Below are 20,099 nucleotides of genomic sequence, written 5' to 3'. Positions count from 1 at the left end.
TTAAAAAAGTGAACTATTTTTACAAGGTACGTATTTTTTCAAAAATTTTTAAATTTTTCAGTTTCACGGTTTTTGGCGATGATAAAATTAGCTTACTTTATTTTCTTTTTTACTGTAATCTTAGTACCTTAGGCAGAAATTTACGAGATTTAATTTAGCGATTAATGAAAAATTAGAAAAATATTAAAGAAATCTTTTTTGTGTGATACATAAACTTTCAAGAGCTGAAAAACCCCAAAAATTATTTTGACTTTTCAAAACATTTGCGAAACATTGTATTGAAAAAATTATTTTCTTCCTTCCCAAATTTTAAGCGAAAAGAATCAAAATTCACGAAATCTGCTATATATAGGGATGAAGTTCAACATATTTTTCTATACAACAGCAATAAAAAATAAGTGCCTTACCATAGATATGAAATTCTGGGATACAGTATCCTTCTAAAATATAAAGTTTATATGCCATTTGCCATAATAATGCTTTTTTCAAGTGTGTGGCTATAAAAATAGCCGTTTAATTAGTTTGTATAAGAGGTTCAATGACCTTTGTCCAGTGATACAGATGATTTTTTTATCTCGGTTCGAAGTGATCTGGTCTTCTTTTTTTTCGAGGCAATTTTATGTAGTTCAATTTTATCTTTCACCAAAGAAAACGTTCGCACACGGATGTAAAGTGTTATCAAGTGATCCAACAAATTCAACGCTATTTCTTTTTCAACTTTTTCAGCAGAAATATTTCTCAATTTATTGAAATTACACAAAATGTATGAATTTTCCATAAGTTTTGATACCATTTTTTTGCTGTCTATAGACGAATTTCCGTGTGACGTCACATAACCAGTTCCCAAGCCTCTGCGCAAATCGACAGGCAAAATGGCAGGCAAGATAGTAAACAAATAGGGTAATTGCTTATTAAACGATCGTTTTAAATCGCTTAAAAAGTAAACAAACCTTTCGATCGAAACTTGCACTACCATTATGAACTCCGTTACTAAGATTTTAATGATATTCTCCATCGCGGGCTTTTATTCTCGACCATTACTTCGGCTTTACAAGCCTACACACCAGGAGTACGCGAGTAAGCAAGTCCTGCATTGTGTTCGACTAAATAGCTGCCTTTAAACTGCGACGTTTTTATATCCTTGCCTTGGAAATTTTTGTGGGTAATTGATACAGCCCAAAATATGTACGCGAGGTATAAACACAGACCAAGAGTTGTACAGAGTATAATGCGACAAAACGAAAGCGGCCGCCTCGTGGTCTTCACTTCCAATATGTCGACCGAATACTTCTCGAAATTAGTAAGTGAAGATAAACAGCATTATTCAAAAAAACTCACGCTTGCCAACGGAACACTCCTACGCGACCCTTTTTCACTGAAGGGAGAAGATTGGAGCGACGATGTATCATTGCTACCCGATGTTACGCATATGGATTTGTATGTCTATCTCATCCATACACCCAGTGAATTTACAAATGAATCTTTGAAAGCTTCTAAATCCTTAGAAGCTTACAACTATTATCTTTCTGGGCATGTTCAAGATGTTTATTGCCACCTCTTGAAAGACGTTGAATTTTGCTACATTAAATCCTCCGTACTACCTAGTCAGAGACAAGGACAAAAGCAAAAACTATATGATGTATGGATCATTTTACACACAAGTGGATGGGTACTTTCAGCAAATTGTACCTGCGTTGCTGGGTAAAAATTCACATTAGCTTTCCTTCTTCACTAACAATTTTTTTTCTTTTTGAAGTGACTAATAAAATTTTTACTTTTAGCCTTGGCTCGGCATGCAGTCATGTTGCTGCCCTTTTGTTCAAACTGGTTGCTTGTGCTACATTGGAGTTAAACAAAAAAGCTTGCACAAGCAAATTATGCTCATGGAAAAAATCTAGAAAAAGAGCACACCCTGCACCTCTGAAGCACATAAACTTCAAAAGACCAAAAAAAAGCGAAGTCCTGCCTACTATAGACGAACCTTTTGAAGGTTAATTGAAAGGATTCACATCAGTGGATCCCTTGAAATTCGTAACAGAAGAGGAAAAACAACAGTGGATTTCACTCAGTCAAATTGCTCCAGATGCAGTTGTACTTAAAAATATAAGTCTGGATTTAGGTGAAACAACACACCATGATGATAGCGAAACAGAAACTGCGGATGAAAATGAAAAAAACATTCTTCCTGAACCATTGACATACATATACGACTCCGCTGCCATAAATAAAAATGAAATAGAAATAAATAACATTGCTCAAAAAAATTACAATCAATACAAATCCTCGTGCTTTGATATACAGTTTGAAAACTTGAAAAAATTCACAGAAGCTCAAAGCCTTAGCGACAAATGGATGCTACATCGAGCTGGGCGAATAACAGCTTCAGTTTCAAAACTTGCCTTCACTTCAGATTTGAAAAAAACAAAAACGTTAATTGAGACCATCATGCAATATAAAGAGCCTGTTGACGTTGTTGCAACAAGATATGGGAAAAGAATGGAGAATAGAGCTCGTTCAGTATATGAACAACATGTCAAACAACACCATGTTGATCTCCAAGTTGTCACAACTGGACTTCATATTGATCCAAACTTTCCATATCTTGCAGCAAGCCCTGATGGATTAGTGAAGTGCAAATGTCATGGTCAGAGTTTAGTTGAGATCAAATGCCCATTTAAATATAAAAAAAGTTTGAAGCTATGGAGAAACGATAAAAATTGTCCCATTGATAAAGCTGGGAAATTCAAAAAAAATCATGCTTATTACTTCCAAGTACAACATCAAATGTTAGTAACTAAAATGAATTATTGTGACTTCTTTGTTTTTTCACAAGGAAAGCAAGAAAATGATACTTTTCTGATCAGGGTTACAAAAAATGAACCATTTTGTCGGAAACTTCGTGAAAAACTGGCCATTGTATTCGAAAAGGTTTTGTTACCAGAGCTTGTCACTCGGAAAAGTGATCACAAGTTACTAAATGAAGAAAAGGTGTATTGCATATGCAGAAGACCATCCTTCCCACCTATGATTGGTTGTGACAATTTAGGCTCATGTGACATAGAATGGTTCCATTATTCTTGTGTGAAGATAACAAGAGCACCGAAAACTTGGCTATGTTCTACCTGTCAGAATAATATTAAAAAAAAATAGTGTGTCACATTATATCAAAGTAATATATGTAATATAATATAACAATATGTTAGTTGTGTGCGAAGTATCAAATTCTCTGTAATAATGTATGTTATAAGAAAAGGTGTATTGCATATGCAGAAGACCATCCTTCCCACCTATGATTGGTTGTGACAATTTAGGCTCATGTGACATAGAATGGTTCCATTATTCTTGTGTGAAGATAACAAGAGCACCGAAAACTTGGCTATGTTCTACCTGTCAGAATAATATTAAAAAAAAATAGTGTGTCACATTATATCAAAGTAATATATGTAATATAATATAACAATATGTTAGTTGTGTGCGAAGTATCAAATTCTCTGTAATAATGTATGTTATATAATGCCTTTGTTCAAGTTCACCAAAGCACATATAACGATAAACACATCGTCCAATAAATCTACTTGAGTGATAGGTATGGTTGTGTTCAAAATTTCAAACTTTCTCAAACGTCCAATAACTCTCTCAATGTGGATTCGAACATTGGCTATTTTTCGAGATCGATCTACATCCATTGCTGACATTTGTTCCTTCCCTATGGTAAATTCAGGTATTTTTAATACCACGCCTCGTGTTGCCAACTCTTGCTCGATAAGGAATCCTCGATCAGCCAAAACAAGATCTCCATTTTCGACTAAATCCAAAAAACCACTTTTTATTGTTATTTCCTTATCAGAGACTCTACCTCCCCATCCTTCTGATAGGAAACTAACACTTCCTGTTGGAGAACATGCAACCAAATACTTGATGGTATTAGTATTCTTGTAATTAGACCATGTCTGTGCTCTGGCATTGAGATTTAATGGACGTTGTATGAATATCTCAGTGCAGTCAATGATGCAGCGACAACTTAAGTACTTTTTGAAACACTTCGGCACATGCTTACGTATAGCTTCCTTCTCAGGCCACACAATTAAAAAAAGTAAAGATTTTGATAATACTTTAAGCAAGCTTCGATAAATTTTGGTGACCATTTTGCATGTAATTCCAAACCTGAAAGCGATATCTTTGTTATACAAGCCAAGTTTCAATTTTACCAGGACAACAACAAGGTGATCTTTCGGTGTCAATATTCTGCTGATACGTTTCATTTTATTTTTGATAATGACTTTTCAAATGTCCATAATTTAGTTGGAATTTTCTTGACAAATTGTTTTTATTTTTTAACTGATGGATTTCAGCCATCCTGTTGACAAGTTCATTTTGGATGCTACAGTATTTTCGAGTCACTTCCTTGATGTTATTTTCTTTTTCTTTCACAACATTCTCTATTTCTGTCACTTTTTGTTTTAATTTTTCAATCTCCATATCTTGTGGGCTTAGCTCTTCCTCCTCTGGTTCCAAAACTTCACTGGGCTCTTCCACAACAGGAAGATTTGAGCGCTGCTTAACTCTCAGACGTGCACGTTGGAATCGATCCTGTTTCTCTTTCTTTTTTTCCTCACTCATTTTTTTCCCAATTCGGTGGAAAACTGATGGCACAAAATCAGGGCTCAGTGGGTCCTTTGATTTTTTTCCTACAAAAAGAATAGAATATTCCATATATTCACAGTGACTAGATGTGCAAAACATTGACTTACTGGGAGTGAAAGAATCTCAGTGCGGTAGTAAATACGAGACAGGGAGGCCTCACCCAGAGGGGGGAAGAGGGAGTTTCAAACGTTTATGGACAAGAGAAATGAATATACATACCAGATGTGAAATGCAGATGGCATACTTTAGCATTTCCAATTAGCTGTTCTGGCCAATCCACCCTGCCAATCGCAGTCAACCATCTTTTTCTGACGTCTGGGTATTTCTTCGAAGGAATTCGAAAAAAACCACCACTTCCATCGCCTTTCTTGCGTCTGTTCGTACAATTCGGTACACAGCAACTATCAGGCATCCTTCCACAATCAGTACTTCAACGTTTACGACGAATATTTTAAATAATTTTAAGTTTTTTCTCTCTAACTATCACAACACGTCTTCCCTCTTCGATAACTTCCTTATGAAAGAACGAAGGCGCGGCTAATGTTTTGCCTGTCGATTTTAACGGCAAGCCGCGCATGCGCAGAAGTGCTGAAAAATGTAAACATTGAAATTCGTCTATTTGTCTACCAAAATTGGCTGTTGATTCGCGAAATGATGTTTAGACTTCGGTAAATATTGCATGAACTTCTGGGGTAACACTCCATAGACCGCCTCTATCCTTAGCTTTTATTAGGACATCACTTTCGCAACTTTCATCGGCCGATTGCTTGCCAACTATAAGTATGTTCAAACATGGAACACCCAACATACTCTGTGTAGCTTTTGAACGTCTCAATCGCCTGTACATTGTGGAAAAGACATAACCACTCAAATATTTTATGATATTGATTTCCTCGGCACTGTAACATGGTTTCGGAAATTCAACGGTGTTTTCTTTCACAATAGAACCTGTGATATGAGCCAAGACATGATTTGCTACCTCACAACCAAGTAGAACTGAACATTTCCGTGATAATTTCTGAAAGATGACTGCATCTGCTGATATACATTTGTAAAATTTTGGATAAAATTTCTCAGCATTTCCCTTGAATTGACCAATTACGTCACGAACATAAGCATATGATGCATTTGCCTCATCAAGTGTCACTGTGTAGCCATCAAATTCTTCACGTGCTTTCTCAGAGTAACATTCATCCTTTGCTAGCTTCAATGCACTAGCGTTTACATATTTCTTGAAGTATAGAGGATGTAGCAACTCTTCAGGGGTCTTTTTCACATTTTGTGATGTCGAAGCAATGGCAGAATCAGTATTTGTGGGTGCGTGTTTTACATTACGATGCCTGGTTAAACCACGTTGAGTTTTGCATACTTTTTCGCACTCAGAACACTGAAATCCCGCGGCAGGAACCTCATCATTGATTTCATCAACTATTCCCTCGAACTCTCCAGTAAAATCTGTATTATTTTCGAGAATATTCTCCTCAAGTATCAACAAAATAGCATCCAAATCTTCATCTCCAACGTAATCTTCGGCTGCGGCAGCCATCTTGCTGATTTTAGTGTATTGGCGCTCGGGCCACCCCCATTTTGACAACATGATTACCGAGAATATCTTTTTTCTTATGACTATGATACACTTGATACCACATAAAATAGCTATAATTAGAACAAAATATTACATCATACAATCAAAATGGTAGCATAAAATGTAAACAACAGTGGCCGCAAGTGCTAGCTGGCTGGAACAAAACAAGAACGAAGAATGGATGTTACACAAAGCTAAGTATTTTAAGCTAGAGGTTGGATTTAGTCCTTCAGGAAACACTGTAGTCCTACGTCCCATAGATACCACAAAATACCACATATTTTTGTTTGCAATATCTGTAAATGCCAAAGAAACTTTCCCACCACCCACCACGTAAACTCTTTCTTCTTGCCTATTATGTCTTTACTGATTAGAAAATTATACAACTATCGAGGGTCTAGGAATTTTTGGTCTGGCAGTTCACTTATCTTATTTAGCTCGCCCTAGACCCCTAAACCACACGGTAGTTAAAAAGGAGAAGAAGAAACACAAAGCTAGCTAATTTTTCTAAATTGTAGCATTGTTTGTTTTCGCTTTTTATATCTAGCCAGATGGATAATCTTCAAACTTCTCCACCCCCATGTGATCTTGAAGCAGAAGTAGTAGTAGTACAATCCACAACGTCACTAACAGCATGTCACTTTTCTTATACATGGTCGCCTTTTTTATGCATTTGCTCGTTGACCCTTTCTGCCTTTTTCCATCCTTATTGGTCATCGAGTTTATCCTTTGTCATACTTTGTAGTAGTAACTAATGGTACATTTTCCTAATTTCAGGTCAGTGTTAATGCTGAAAATACAAGCAATATGATTTCATTATAAAATGAACAGGTTTGTGGCTAAAAATTTAATTTTATTATTTTATGTATAGCTAGTTACAGTATCACATTGCGTACATGTATGTCTAATATTCTTACAAAATAGAATACTATATTGAATCATGAAAGTGCTGAGCAATCGAATATTGAGGATGAAACAATGGATATGACTTCAAAGCAAAGTATGATTTATAAATGATGTCTGATTATCTTTTCATATTTTATCTTTAATACTCACTATAACTATTGATATTGTATTATAATTGTACTTATTGTTTGAGTTATATTACATGGGTTAATTCAGATGCTTACGTACTGTCATGTTGGCATTCAGGAATTTCATCAAAATATATAACTGCTTAATATTTCGTTATATTCCTATACTTTAGGCGATGAGTACATAAAAAATGCTTTAAATTGTCTCAAAAAATGCCAAGATGGTATTGCTTTGGAAATTGACTTTACACAAAAAATGAGAAATGGATATTTCAAGTCATTTTGCAGTATGTTAGCTGCTGAAGACACACTTCTTTCTTTGGCTACAAACAATGGCAAGATATTTTGAATTTGGAGCATTTTCAGGATTTTACCTAAATGTCATGGGCAGTATGATTAAGGAAAGATATGCATGGAATGTTTTGCCATACAATATTTATACAGAAAAAGACGTTATTGTGGAAAAACAACGTGCTTGTGGCCTATACGCAAGTCGACGAATAGGTATAAGTTCAGTATATAGTTCTAAATATTATGTTTTATTATGTATTTTAGCCTTTGTTTGTTATTCCAACAATAAATCTACACATTTTATTTGTATTCAGAGAAGCCAAAGAAGGAATACAAAAACTTCTCTCGAAAAATTTATAAACGTACTTCTACTGGTATTGCTCAATGTATGTCGAACTTACTCCAAGAAAAAGTGAATGAAAAGTGGATTGTGATTTGGTTGTGTGTATGGTGTTACAAAAAAGACAAAATTGGGAAGATAAATTGGATTCTTGTGGGCATAGTAAACAAAGGTAAGTAGCTTGCAATAGTTATATATATAATTTTATTTGCAAAATAATTTTTTCCTTTGGAAGTTCTGGTGTAATACACTGAGATGAATTATAATTTTATGCACAGGTATTTTATTTCAACTGATAGCATCACAGACTGGGAATCGCAGTTGAAACTATATAGATCTAATCCTCAAGAAGCATTTGCTATACCAAACTTTGATTTAGTTACTTCAACTGATGATAGAGTTTTATCTTTAGAAGAACAACTAATGTTTTTGTCTTCGTTCCCTAATTTTCATAAATGGATTTGGTATGGTAAAAATAACAACGCCATAAAATTTGAACAGCGTTTTTCAATTAGCTCACGTTGGTTTCCTGGCTCACCTAGAAGCCGTATAATGGCCAAGACAACGTTGTCATTGCATGTCTTAAAACCATTCTTGGTGAAAAGTATGTTTTGATTACAAAACAAAAACAAGGCGTCAGAGTACTGGTATAAAAAGACCTAACTCTGATAGTGCATTGTGTGAGGCCCTTGGATACTCTTCAGAAGAGGTAAAATGTTGTACAATTATTTATTCTGTAATTTTTTATTATTAATATTTACCCAGCATAGCTTATTAATACCCTATTGCTGCTGTTGTCAAGTAGGCTCCTGCTACTTTCAAGGAAGAAATTTTCGCGGAAGAAATTTTCGCAATTCCGCGAATTTTGGCCAAAATCGCGAAAATAAAGTCCCGCGAAAAAAATCAAAAGGGGTCGTTCGCGAAAATAAATTCCCGCGAAATTTTCAAGTATGCTTGATTCGCGAAAATAAATTCCCGCGAAAAAAATTTTTTTGCAACATAACAAATACCTTATTAGGGAAAAGTTTGAGAAAAATGTGCAAGGTTTTATTTATGGCACTTCTCACTCTAAAAAATGAAAGCATTAGGAAGTAATAACGTAAACAGTTTTTCGATATCTTTTAAAAATTTTCTTTTTGTTTTGTTTAATCTATTACAATTACTGTTTCGGCTTTGGCGTCGTCCCTGTTTTGTTTATTGTGATTTTTTTGTTGGCGACGGAACATAACCCTTATGTCCGGGATATTCTCATTGACGTTTGTTGTGGTTTTTTTCTTCTTTCTTTTCGGAGCAGTTTCTTTTTCTGGTGGAGAAGCATTAGTAGTTGAAAGTGCTTGAAAATTTCCGAGAATTTCTTCATCTTTTGGTTCGATATAATAATCATTCAGCAATTCTTTATAACGATCCAAAATCATGTGGTTTTTATTGTAGCTGGCATTCTCACTCCAATCCTCCTTGAACCAATGGAGATCGACGATAATTTGTTGACGTTAGAGTAGCCGTAATCGTTGCACCCCTGTCTAGAATAAACTTTGTTATCCTAGAAATTTCTCTGGGTAAGTGTCCCACTGTTGTTCCAGAATCGCACTGTTCGGTTTTTATAGCAAACAGATCAAATGCGTTGTCTTGTTCATAATAGCAATTAAGTGTTTCTTTTTCTCTTGGGAACCATAATCTCTGATAATAATGGAAACCTCTTACAGCTGAAGAAAATTTTAAAATCTTTTCTGTCGAAGACATGATGCAAGAATGTTGTACACATAAGTGATGACAAAGATGATTTGTCGTTCGATTTTGTCTAAAAGAGGTGTCTGCTAAATTCGATCCAAAGAGCCGACGACGACGAAAATGACGATAGCGGTGAAGACGACGAAGATGAGGATTGTGATTTTGTGTGGGAAAGATCTGCTTTTGACGCTTTTGAAAGCATGGAAGATGAACAATGACACTGTTAGAACAAATATTTTTGTTACTCGTTAATACGAAAAGCTTTACCCTGTAAAACTTGTTTATATATAGTTTATTTTGTGTTTTGAAAAAGTGCAAACGAAAGAAAAACTTACATTCTCAAATCAGCTGTCATTTATATAACTGCTTTTTGTATAAAAAACACGTTTTTTATAAATTAGGTACGTATAAAAAAATCAAAAATGTCTTCGTTCGCGAAAGTTTATTCTCGCGAAAATTTCTTCCTTTAAAGTAAAGGATCTCTGATGCATTCAAAGAATTTGACCTTAGTCCTATATTTATATTTAAGTTATTGTTTGTTTTTAATGTTTTTAGGTGCAGGCAACTTTAAATGGTATTTTGCAGGAAATGGGTGGAGAAATTGTTGAATTGCCTTGCAAGGTTAGTGGGACAAAAATTAAAAAAATGACACTATATCATTTGTTTTGTTTTTTGATTTAAAGTTAATAAATGTAGTTATGTCTACGCAGATAAATACTTTCTATTTTTAAATTAGGCTATGGCAAAGGAGACACAAAGCGAAGGCAGAACTGTAACCGTAAATTCAATTAGTGTTTTATTTAATTTAGTTGACCCAAATTTATAATTATTTGTGTCCAAGAAAGATTTACAAGCAATGAATTGAAATGCTAGCGATTATTAATAATGTTTCTATATGATGTTATTACTCAATTTTTATATTCTTTTTTGAATCATTAGTTTGAAGACGATACTGACACTCAACTCAATGATTGTGACGATGATAGTCAGGTATGTATTATATCCCTTTCAATCTTTTAGCTGTGCCAAAAATGTTCTTTCAATTATTTCCAAAATTCAGTACTGCTGATTATGCTATATTGTTTATAGCTAGATGTACCTACACATTTACCTTCTCAAGATTTAATAACAAGATTTTGTCTGAAAAAGAGGTAAGTACAAAAATATTTACTGTTACAGTAAAGTCTCCTAGGGACAAGGAAATTTGTTCCAAATACATAAAGTTCGAGAGAGAGAAAATGTTAGAAATAGAGAGCTTTTGTAATATAGAGAGTCCTTTGATATATAAGTTGAATAATACTTAAGTATTCTTTTTCTGTAATTTAGATTGCATTTGGTACAGTTGTTCAGACGAAACCGTCACTGTACTCGTATTTTTGTGGGGAATTATTTAGGCAAAGAACAATCGCTTGGCGTGTGCTAACAGAAACTGAGTCAACCGTTACCATGTATGCATATCATTGCGAATCTGGCGACTTTTTGGTAAATACATGTCATGTTTCATCATGTAGACATATGCTTGTAAATATGCTTGCACATATGCTTGTACAATTGCGAAAAATTAAATTTAATTTGAAATTTTGTTTAGCCCACTGTGTTTGTTCACGCATCTGTCAAAGTAATAGCACAAGAATGCACTTTTAGTTGTACGTGCCTAACATTTTCAACAAATCTCTCGCCAAACGAAAATGCTACAACATCTACCTGCTGTCATTGCCAATTATTGAAGGAATTGCATGTCGGCGAAGTTTCAACATCCTTCGTCAATATGTCAAAATTAAAAGAAGCGAAACAATTACATCAAGTTAAAGTGTTAAAACTTCCCTCAAAGGACGGCACTGACAAGTTCTCTGTAGCGGTTGATGGTGTTCAAACTGAATTCGTGACATTGTTTCATGTATCTCGAACCGGAAAGACTATCGTAAGGTGTCATTCGTCAAGATGTCAACGGGAGCAAGGTTCTTGTAGAGATATCAAGCGACTCTCGAGCAATGCTGCACTTTGTCCTCATTTGTCTGCGTTTCGATCGTTTTATACTCAACAAGTACGCCTCTCTTGCGAAGAGCTTGATGTAAATAGTGAAGAGGAGGATAATTTACATGAAGATGTCGAAGAGGACTACACACTCATGGAGGCCGATGTAAGACATCTTGTTGAACATAAGTTTGTAAATTAAATTAACCAAATGAATTGTTTTTTATTCAGTTATTTTGCAACTATACAGTTACATCACTCTGTTTTCCTGTCATAAATCAGTCTAATTTTTCTATTTATTTGCAGTGGGGAAAGGTATTTGATGTTGACACTGGACTGTGGAATTTTGCACCGTCTTCTCCGAGTCAAGAAACAGTCGACGTAAATCGTTATAGCGAAAAAAACATATACGACGTAAGAAAACGATGGAGTACAGGTTTGACAGAACTGGTGTTTGTTCCCGACATAGGTTCAAACAAATGTGAAGTAAGTATTTTATCTGATGTGCTAAGTATTCATGTGTTCATTTGTGTGCTGATATGTTACTACTTATGTGTTTATTCCATTAATAATCATTTTTCTTATATAGGCTGGTTGGACTTCCTCTGAAAATGAAAACGGTGTTGTTGTATTTTCACACTATAGCAATCTATTTACAGACAGAGGTGTGCGAAAATGTAAAATTTACCGTCGGACTTGTTTACTCAACAATTGTTCAAAGCGATGGGATGGTGCGAGTGATTCGATATTTCAATTGTCACATGCTACCTGTGCTGGATATGAGTTAGGTACAAAGTAGCATTCATATTTTTTTATTTGTTTTGCGAGCATTTGTGTATAAAAGAAATTTCTATTTTATTTTACAAGTTATTTCATAGAGCTTTTTTTTCTTTGCGTGTAGGTTGGCAGTTTGTTGACAGTGTTGTCAATTCAAAAATGACATTTAGCGGTTTTGTTTCCTGCTGTCAAGAAAAATGTAAAATACTTGACTCATACTTCATGAATGTTAACACATTTATTAATTGGTTTTTTGGCTGGGCATCCAGAATGCGTATCGATTTTCGTCAACTTTGTCCTGGATGTGATGGGCCTTCCCCGTTTCTAGCATGTGATGGCACTAAGATTGGTTTGACATTCAAAAATTTATGTGTCGAACCGATTGAAAAGGCAACAAAGGAAGCACCAACAAATGTAAAAAAAAGAAAATATCGATTGGATTACGTCAAGCGTATGTGGCAGTATTTAAACTGTTATCCTACGATTCATGCATCGATGCCTTAATCCCGTTAAAAATTTGTGACGAATTTATGGCATTTCTAGAATTATGTGAACTAAATTCTAGTACGGACGAATTAAAAATCAGTTTTATACAAAAAATGCGCCATTACAACTGCGAAATCGCTACGTTGCTGTCTGTGACTGAACCGGGAACAGATGTTATCCAACTTTTCTTTTATTGCTGCACCCTAGTAAAAAAAGTACACGAAGACAATAATGACGCGGTTGCTGCTGCTCCATTGGAAAATACTTATAATCCACCTCGGTTTGGAGTGCTTACTATTTCACAGAGCATGGTAAGCAGCTGCGAGAAGTACGAAGTTTCCCAGTGGACACTAAAGATCGGCAAAATTTTGACGACACGTCAGATGAAATCTGTCAAAAACAATTTCTACAAGTTAGCAAAAAGGGTACTTCGTATCTCTTTTTGTGGTTTTGCCCAAAACATGGACATTGCCTTGGTTTTCATATTATTCCTGGATCTGAAGGGCGCAAAGATCCGGCAGCACCATTGTATGCTTATTGCAAACATCCCCATTCTTTCATGACGTGTTTCATGGCTACACGCATAGTTGCTCATCAGCATTCCGTTACAATGGATTACTTAGATTTGAAGCCGTTAACTCTTCTATCTGTGAACAGTTTAACTCGTTTATGCAGAAGATTAAGACATCTGCGAAACTGATGTCACAAACGCAATTAACTTCTTATTTACAGTTTTTTATACATATTTGGAATAAAAAGAAAGAGGTTTCTTTCCTTAAGAAGAAAAATATTGCATTAGCTGGCGATAACTGAGGAAATGCATGTTTTAAAAAAATGTTTTCTCTTTATTGTCTACATTACCCTATTTTAAATGCTGTGCAATAACCTAGACCGCTTAATTAATAATGCCATAAACAAGTGCCGAATTTGTTGACTTTTGTTCTGAAATTTTATTTTCCGGCCAAAATTTAGCGAAACGAGAGAAAGCTGGAGCGCTTAACTGATAATGCTATAAACAAGTGAGAAATATGAAGCATTCAACTGATACTGTCATAGACAAGTGTCGAATTTGTTGACTTTTGTTCTGAAATTTTATTTTCCGGCCAAAATTTAGCGAAACGAGAGATTAACTGATAATGCTATGGGCAAGTGCCGAATTTGGTGATTTTTGTTCTGAAATTTCATTTTTCTGTCAAAATTGAACGAAACGAGAGAAATATGAGGCGTTTAACTGATACTGTCATAGACAAGTGCCGAATTTGTTGACTTTTGTTCTGAAATTTTATTTTCCGGCCAAAATTTAGCGAAACGAGAGAAAGCTGGAGCGCTTAACTGATAATGCTATAAACAAGTGAGAAATATGAAGCATTCAACTGATACTGTCATAGACAAGTGTCGAATTTGTTGACTTTTGTTCTGAAATTTTATTTTCCGGCCAAAATTTAGCGAAACGAGAGATTAACTGATAATGCTATGGGCAAGTGCCGAATTTGGTGATTTTTGTTCTGAAATTTCATTTTTCTGTCAAAATTGAACGAAACGAGAGAAATATGAGGCGTTTAACTGATACTGTCATAGACAAGTGCCAAATTTGTTGACTTTTGTTCTGAAATTTTATTTTCCGGCCAAAATTTAGCGAAACGAGAGAAAGTTGGAGCGCTTAACTGATAATGCTATGGACAAGTGCCGAATTTGTTGACTTTTGTTCTGAAATTTCATTTTTCTGTCAAAATTGAACGAAACGAGAGAAATATGAAGCGCTAAACTGATAATGCTATGGACAAGTGCCGAATTTGTTGACTTTTGTTCTGAAATTTTATTTTCCGGCCAAAATTTAGCGAAACGAGAGAAAGCTGGAGCGCTTAACTGATAATGCTATAAACAAGTGAGAAATATGAAGCATTCAACTGATACTGTCATAGACAAGTGTCGAATTTGTTGACTTTTGTTCTGAAATTTTATTTTCCGGCCAAAATTTAGCGAAACGAGAGATTAACTGATAATGCTATGGGCAAGTGCCGAATTTGGTGATTTTTGTTCTGAAATTTCATTTTTCTGTCAAAATTGAACGAAACGAGAGAAATATGAGGCGTTTAACTGATACTGTCATAGACAAGTGCCAAATTTGTTGACTTTTGTTCTGAAATTTTATTTTCCGGCCAAAATTTAGCGAAACGAGAGAAAGTTGGAGCGCTTAACTGATAATGCTATGGACAAGTGCCGAATTTGTTGACTTTTGTTCTGAAATTTCATTTTTCTGTCAAAATTGAACGAAACGAGAGAAATATGAAGCGCTAAACTGATAATGCTATGGACAAGTGCCGAATTTGGTGATTTTTGTTCTGAAATTTCATTTTTCTGTCAAAATTGAACGAAACGAGAGAAATATGAGGCGTTTGACTGATAATGCTATGGACAAGTGCCGAATTTGTTGACTTTTGTGCTGAAATTTCATTTTTCTGTCAAAATTGAACGAAACGAGAGAAATATGAGGCGTTTGACTGATACTGTCATAGAAAAGTGCCGAATTTGTTGACTTTTGTTCTGAAATTTTATTTTCCGGCCAAAATTGAACGAAACGAGAGAAATATGAAGCGCTTAACTGATAATGCTATGGACAAGTGCCGAATTTGGGGATTTTTGTTCTGAAATTTCATTTTTCTGTCAAAATTGAACGAAACGAGAGAAATATGAAGTGCTTAACTGATAATGCTATGGACAAGTGCCGAATTTGGTGATTTTTGTTCTGAAATTTTATTTTCCTGTCAATATTGAACGCGACAAAAGCATTATCTAAACTTTTATCAAAGGCCTAATTTACCGACACAACCGTACGTCTTATGTATGGATTGCTTCTAGAAACAGGACCCTTTTCCCGAATGTTTATCAAAAGTCTAATTAACGAAACACCCGTACGTCTTATGTATGGATTGCTTCTAGATACAGGACCCTTTTCCCGAATGTTTATCAAAAGTCTAATTTACTGAAACAATCGTATGTCTTGTGTATGGATTGCTTCTAGATACAGGACCCTTTTCCCGAATGTTTATCAAAAGTCTAATTCACCGAAACAATCGTATCTTTTACGTATGGAGTACTTTTTGAAACAGGAGCTCTTTTTTCTAAATGTTTATCAGAGACCCGCTTTACCGAAATAACCGAATCTCTTATGTATGGATTGCTTCTAAAATCGAGAATTCTCACCTGAATACTTTGATAAGGTACTTTCGCAAATGTTAGCTAATTTTTTTTGTGTATGGATTGCTCCTGACCTGCCAATTCTTAATGTTTTGTAAAAGCCACAGATATAAATTTCTACTGCCTCTTAATGAAATAAAAATCTGATATTAAAGTACCACATCAAATGCGACTAACAATTTATCTCGAAAATCAAATAAAAGAATAATTTTAACAAAAGATCTTTGGCTTTTCTGAAATAAAGGCAGTCTAGAAGGGGATTAAACACAAGACAACGATAAACATTTGCGTAGATATTTACATTCCATCTTATAATACATATATAAGTATATCTTATAAGTATACTACACCAAATGTCAATAAGAAAACTAATTAAGCAAGAACATATTTGTTAATCTTGTTCTGCTTGTGCTAACGCATTCGCCTATTGTTTATCTTAATGTCAATAAAGCTTGCTGCAATCTTTGGTCATATAAACAATAACAATAACAGCCAGTGGATTTCATTCTTCACTAAAAAACAAAATAAAGAATACAAAGCAATAAAAGATTAAAGCAATTCTCCGGAACTTGCAGACAACACATAAAGGTCTAATAGTATTCTAAAAAGATGTGTGTCCACATATTTCTATTTGAGAAAGCTAAAATAATAAAAAATCAAGGACTTACATTCACGTTGTAGGGATCTTCGTTTGATATTGTTCTTACGATTTCTCATATTAGTAATTGGCTGTTCGTCCTATATAATCAAAAATACAATTTAGCAAAGCAAAACAGAAAATCCATGTCAAGATTTAACCTAAATAATTTGCCTATTTGCAAAAGGTCAGCTCAAAATTTTTAGGCTCAAAAAGTTTAATCACATAAATAACAAATCTATATATTTTAGCCTTTGACCCTAACACCAATAACAATGCCACGTAAAGATTCCAGTGTCACATGCAAACGTAATTTGCTTTACCGAAGCAAAAGAGCTAAAAATATAATTGAATTGGTATCTGGTAATACTGAAGATGCTTTTGTTGCTCAAACAGCCTCAATTATAAAAGGAATCGGAGCTGAAAGTAGGCAAGAGATCATGACAAAATGGGGAAATCGGACTATAATATCACCTGATCATGTAGCTGCAATGAAGTCAACCCTCAATTTACCCTGGAACCAAATGAGAGAAATTTCAAGATGGTTGCGAACATTTGACATCAAAATGGCATCCGAAAAAATTGTACGAGAAACAGCAAACAATTGGGTACAGAAAGGATTGCAAGCAGAGTTAGCACCACTTCATGTTAAGGTCAAGGGCAGCAAGAGAATATCTATTGTCCCAAAGCCTTGGGTTTATCTTTACAATGTTGTTGGTCATATACTACAGAGATTAAGAGAGATGCACAAACAAATATTTACTCCTAGCTTTATTCCTGAAGGAGAGGTTCATCTTAAAATTGGTGGTGATCATGGCGATACAACATTTAAAATGGCATATCAAATAGCTAATGTTAGAAACCCAAACAAAAAGGAAAACACTGTTGTTTTTAGCACCTTCGAAGCTAAGGATCGCTTGTTTAACCTTCGACTTTGTTTGGATCGATTCAAAGCGCAGATAAGAATGTTGCAAACACTGAAATGGGAAAAAAATGTGTGCGTGTTTTTCTCTATGGGGATTATGAATTTCTTTGTGCCATGTACGGGCTAACAGGAGCAAATGGTAGGTTGAGAAAGTTTTTTAAAAAACATCAGATATATTCAAACATTTCAATATAATGACAAAAAATTTATTGTATGAATCCAACCTTTAGTGTAAATATTTTAATTATATAATTTTGAGAGTTTGCCATTCGCGAAAATACTGGCACAATGCATTTTTTTTTCGACTCGCGAAGTTAATTACCAGCAAAAAATTCTACCCTAAAGGTGGAATAAATCAAAATTTATATGCATAATACTTTTTAAATGTTAGGTCGTCACAGCTGTCTTTGGTGTTTAATTACATCTGAACAAATGAACACACGAGACACTTGTTATGGGCCCAGGACACTAAGCAATTTGAAAGAGGATTTGGAACGTTTTAACGAAACTGGTCGAGATCCATTGAAAGCAAAAGAATGCAACAACGTCATCGCAGAAATGTTTTTCAGTATACCACTCGACCAGGTACAAATCTTTGGTCTTTGGGATTATTATATACTTCTCACTTTTCTTTCAAAGGATATTTATATATACATATATAACTTAAATTTAGGTTTCCATCCCTGGTTTACATGTTACTTTGGGCGTCTACTTGAAGATTTTTAACATGTTAGAACACTTTTGCAACACCATAGACATAGACATAGCTGTTGAGCTTGCGAAAACAAACATTTCTCTTGATCTTGATTATGGCGATTATATTGAACATCTGAAGCAACTATTGACGATCAAAGAAAAAATTATTTAAGCTGAGGAAAACTTGGAGTCACTTCAGGAAGAAATTCATTGGGCAGTGGTATCCAGCGATGACAATGAAGATTCTTGAATCTACAATAACAACAAACACAATTAGAAGAGACAACATGAGAAATGAAACTAAAATGCCTGATAATGTTGGACTTTGTGCATCCTCATTAGATGTTACGTTAAATAAATTGGGCGTACAACGTCAAGCTTACCATGGCAAAAGCTTCATTGGAAATCATTGCCACAAAATGTTAAAGGTATATAAAGATTATATACATAAGTTTTTTAGAGATTTGTCTGTGAGGACACTTGCAAAAATTTCAATTTGATTCACTTAGGACGAAAACATAAAAATCCTATGTAGAAGCATTCCAGATGTTGTTGAGACTTATGTGGGAAAAAATCAAATTCATGGAAAGGCTACAGAAGAATGTGAAAAGTTTGAAATTCTATTTCAAAAATTTGCGGCTTGTCACAATATTTACAATTCTTCGCATCACCTTGATGATGATACAATAGCAAATTTGGGTTAGTTATTTTATCACAACATATTTAGATGAATATATATATATATATATATATATGAGAGAGCAAATTTATTTAGAAACTTATATTTTAGATATTTCGATCAAAAATTTCTTGGGTTATCTACGAATAACTTGGCCACATACAAACATCAGCCCAAAATTACACATGATGGAATACCACATGATACCTTTTTTTAAAAAATGGAAAGCTGGCTTTGGATTTTATGGTGAACAAGGAGGGGAAAGTTTGCATCACGATTTTAAGCACATGAAAATCCGATACAGCAATGTCAAAAATCCGGTAGAACGTTTGCGGTATCTGATGAACCAACATTTGCTTACAACAAGTCCAGAAGCACAGGGAATAAAACCAGAAGTAAAGAAAAGGAACTTTTTAAAGAATGTTTAACTATATATTTAGCTAGATATTACTTGTATAGCTATGTACCTGTCTAAAAAGTTCAATTTGCCCAATTGGTAACGTCTAACATCTTTTCATAAAACTGAAACTTTGGGCATTTTGAAATTGAAATTTCTCAGCCAAAAAAATTGAAGTGGTCACAAAATTTTCAAAATCCCTCCTGACAACATTGTAGAGTGCGATAAGAATTCATCCAAACTTTGGAAAACTCTTGACTTGTGTATTTCAACCATCAAGCTAGGTATACTCTCCATGCAAGCAAAAATGTTATCCATCTTTGAGTTGTGTTTTTTCTGGTAAACTGCTGCTAAATTCGAAAACAAATAATGAAAGTTATGGATTCAAACTTCCACGTAGACAAACCAACCATATTTTGTATCCAGTGAACTTTTATGCTATGTTTGTTTTGATTTTAATGCGACATTTTTAAAGCCCGTAAACGGTTAAAAATGGCGCATGCGCTGATTCTAAATTTCTCGCTTGCAACAGCCGTGCTCACCAGACGCCACCATGGCTACCGAAGAACAAATCCAACGTATGCTTATGCTTATGGAGCAACAAATGACCCAACTCACAACTCTCCAAACTGAAAACGCACAGCTAAGAAACAATGTCGTTGCACCACCCCAACAACACCAACACCAACAACCAAGGGTAAAGACGAA

General features: G+C 34.7%; 6 protein-coding genes across 6 annotated transcripts; 4 read left to right on the top strand and 2 right to left on the bottom strand.

Annotated features, from left to right (window-relative positions):
* LOC130649445 (uncharacterized) lies at window positions 1–2,000 on the top strand. Its single transcript, XM_057455719.1, has 2 exons — window positions 1–1,701; window positions 1,782–2,000. Exons 1-2 carry the CDS (start codon window positions 1,184–1,186, stop codon window positions 1,993–1,995), a joined length of 732 nt encoding a protein of 243 aa, XP_057311702.1. The 5' UTR covers window positions 1–1,183; the 3' UTR covers window positions 1,996–2,000.
* LOC130649444 (uncharacterized) lies at window positions 2,000–3,887 on the top strand. Its single transcript, XM_057455718.1, has one exon. It carries the CDS (start codon window positions 2,353–2,355, stop codon window positions 3,148–3,150), a length of 798 nt encoding a protein of 265 aa, XP_057311701.1. The 5' UTR covers window positions 2,000–2,352; the 3' UTR covers window positions 3,151–3,887.
* Window positions 3,337–4,262, bottom strand: LOC130648623 (uncharacterized). The gene is made up of 2 exons (XM_057454679.1): window positions 3,534–4,262; window positions 3,337–3,387 (listed from the first exon to the last, which is right to left on the bottom strand). Exons 1-2 carry the CDS (start codon window positions 4,260–4,262, stop codon window positions 3,337–3,339), a joined length of 780 nt encoding a protein of 259 aa, XP_057310662.1.
* A 1-nt stretch (window position 4,263) lies between these two features.
* On the bottom strand, window positions 4,264–5,181 carry LOC130648622 (uncharacterized). The gene is made up of 2 exons (XM_057454677.1): window positions 4,864–5,181; window positions 4,264–4,688 (listed from the first exon to the last, which is right to left on the bottom strand). The coding sequence occupies exons 1-2, from the start codon at window positions 5,054–5,056 to the stop codon at window positions 4,264–4,266; spliced, it is 618 nt and encodes a 205-aa protein (XP_057310660.1). The 5' UTR covers window positions 5,057–5,181.
* A 1,746-nt stretch (window positions 5,182–6,927) lies between these two features.
* On the top strand, window positions 6,928–10,441 carry LOC130649446 (uncharacterized). Its single transcript, XM_057455720.1, has 7 exons — window positions 6,928–7,060; window positions 7,154–7,229; window positions 7,437–7,767; window positions 7,869–8,066; window positions 8,173–8,603; window positions 10,178–10,243; window positions 10,359–10,441. Exons 3-5 carry the CDS (start codon window positions 7,596–7,598, stop codon window positions 8,217–8,219), a joined length of 417 nt encoding a protein of 138 aa, XP_057311703.1. The 5' UTR covers window positions 6,928–7,060; window positions 7,154–7,229; window positions 7,437–7,595; the 3' UTR covers window positions 8,220–8,603; window positions 10,178–10,243; window positions 10,359–10,441.
* On the top strand, window positions 9,743–13,387 carry LOC130648621 (uncharacterized). Its single transcript, XM_057454676.1, has 9 exons — window positions 9,743–9,844; window positions 10,178–10,243; window positions 10,562–10,616; window positions 10,712–10,773; window positions 10,949–11,104; window positions 11,211–11,762; window positions 11,903–12,082; window positions 12,186–12,384; window positions 12,498–13,387. Exons 1-9 carry the CDS (start codon window positions 9,743–9,745, stop codon window positions 12,875–12,877), a joined length of 1,752 nt encoding a protein of 583 aa, XP_057310659.1. The 3' UTR covers window positions 12,878–13,387.
* The last annotated feature ends 6,712 nt before the right edge of the window (window positions 13,388–20,099 follow it).

This window comes from Hydractinia symbiolongicarpus, chromosome 7 (genome assembly GCF_029227915.1).
Source record: "Hydractinia symbiolongicarpus strain clone_291-10 chromosome 7, HSymV2.1, whole genome shotgun sequence".
NCBI lineage: Eukaryota > Metazoa > Cnidaria > Hydrozoa > Anthoathecata > Hydractiniidae > Hydractinia > Hydractinia symbiolongicarpus.
Note: the sequence above shows the minus strand (reverse complement) of the source record. Positions and strands in the feature narration are given on the sequence as shown.

Coding starts and splice junctions, on each gene's coding strand:
- LOC130649445 (XM_057455719.1), top strand. CDS start 1,184: ATGTACGCGAGGTATAAACACAGACCAAGAGTTGTACAGAGTATAATG. Junction 1,702..1,781: donor AATTGTACCTGCGTTGCTGG/GTAAAAATTCAC, acceptor TTTTACTTTTAG/CCTTGGCTCGGCATGCAGTC.
- LOC130649444 (XM_057455718.1), top strand. CDS start 2,353: ATGCTACATCGAGCTGGGCGAATAACAGCTTCAGTTTCAAAACTTGCC.
- LOC130648623 (XM_057454679.1), bottom strand. CDS start 4,262: ATGAAACGTATCAGCAGAATATTGACACCGAAAGATCACCTTGTTGTT. Junction 3,388..3,533: donor TTATCGTTATATGTGCTTTG/GTGAACTTGAAC, acceptor TTATTCTGACAG/GTAGAACATAGCCAAGTTTT.
- LOC130648622 (XM_057454677.1), bottom strand. CDS start 5,056: ATGCCTGATAGTTGCTGTGTACCGAATTGTACGAACAGACGCAAGAAA. Junction 4,689..4,863: donor CCATCTGCATTTCACATCTG/GTATGTATATTC, acceptor TTCTTTTTGTAG/GAAAAAAATCAAAGGACCCA.
- LOC130649446 (XM_057455720.1), top strand. CDS start 7,596: ATGGCAAGATATTTTGAATTTGGAGCATTTTCAGGATTTTACCTAAAT. Junction 7,768..7,868: donor ATACGCAAGTCGACGAATAG/GTATAAGTTCAG, acceptor ATTTGTATTCAG/AGAAGCCAAAGAAGGAATAC. Junction 8,067..8,172: donor TGTGGGCATAGTAAACAAAG/GTAAGTAGCTTG, acceptor TTTTATGCACAG/GTATTTTATTTCAACTGATA.
- LOC130648621 (XM_057454676.1), top strand. CDS start 9,743: ATGACGATAGCGGTGAAGACGACGAAGATGAGGATTGTGATTTTGTGT. Junction 10,774..10,948: donor AGATTTTGTCTGAAAAAGAG/GTAAGTACAAAA, acceptor TCTGTAATTTAG/ATTGCATTTGGTACAGTTGT. Junction 11,763..11,902: donor ACACACTCATGGAGGCCGAT/GTAAGACATCTT, acceptor ATTTATTTGCAG/TGGGGAAAGGTATTTGATGT.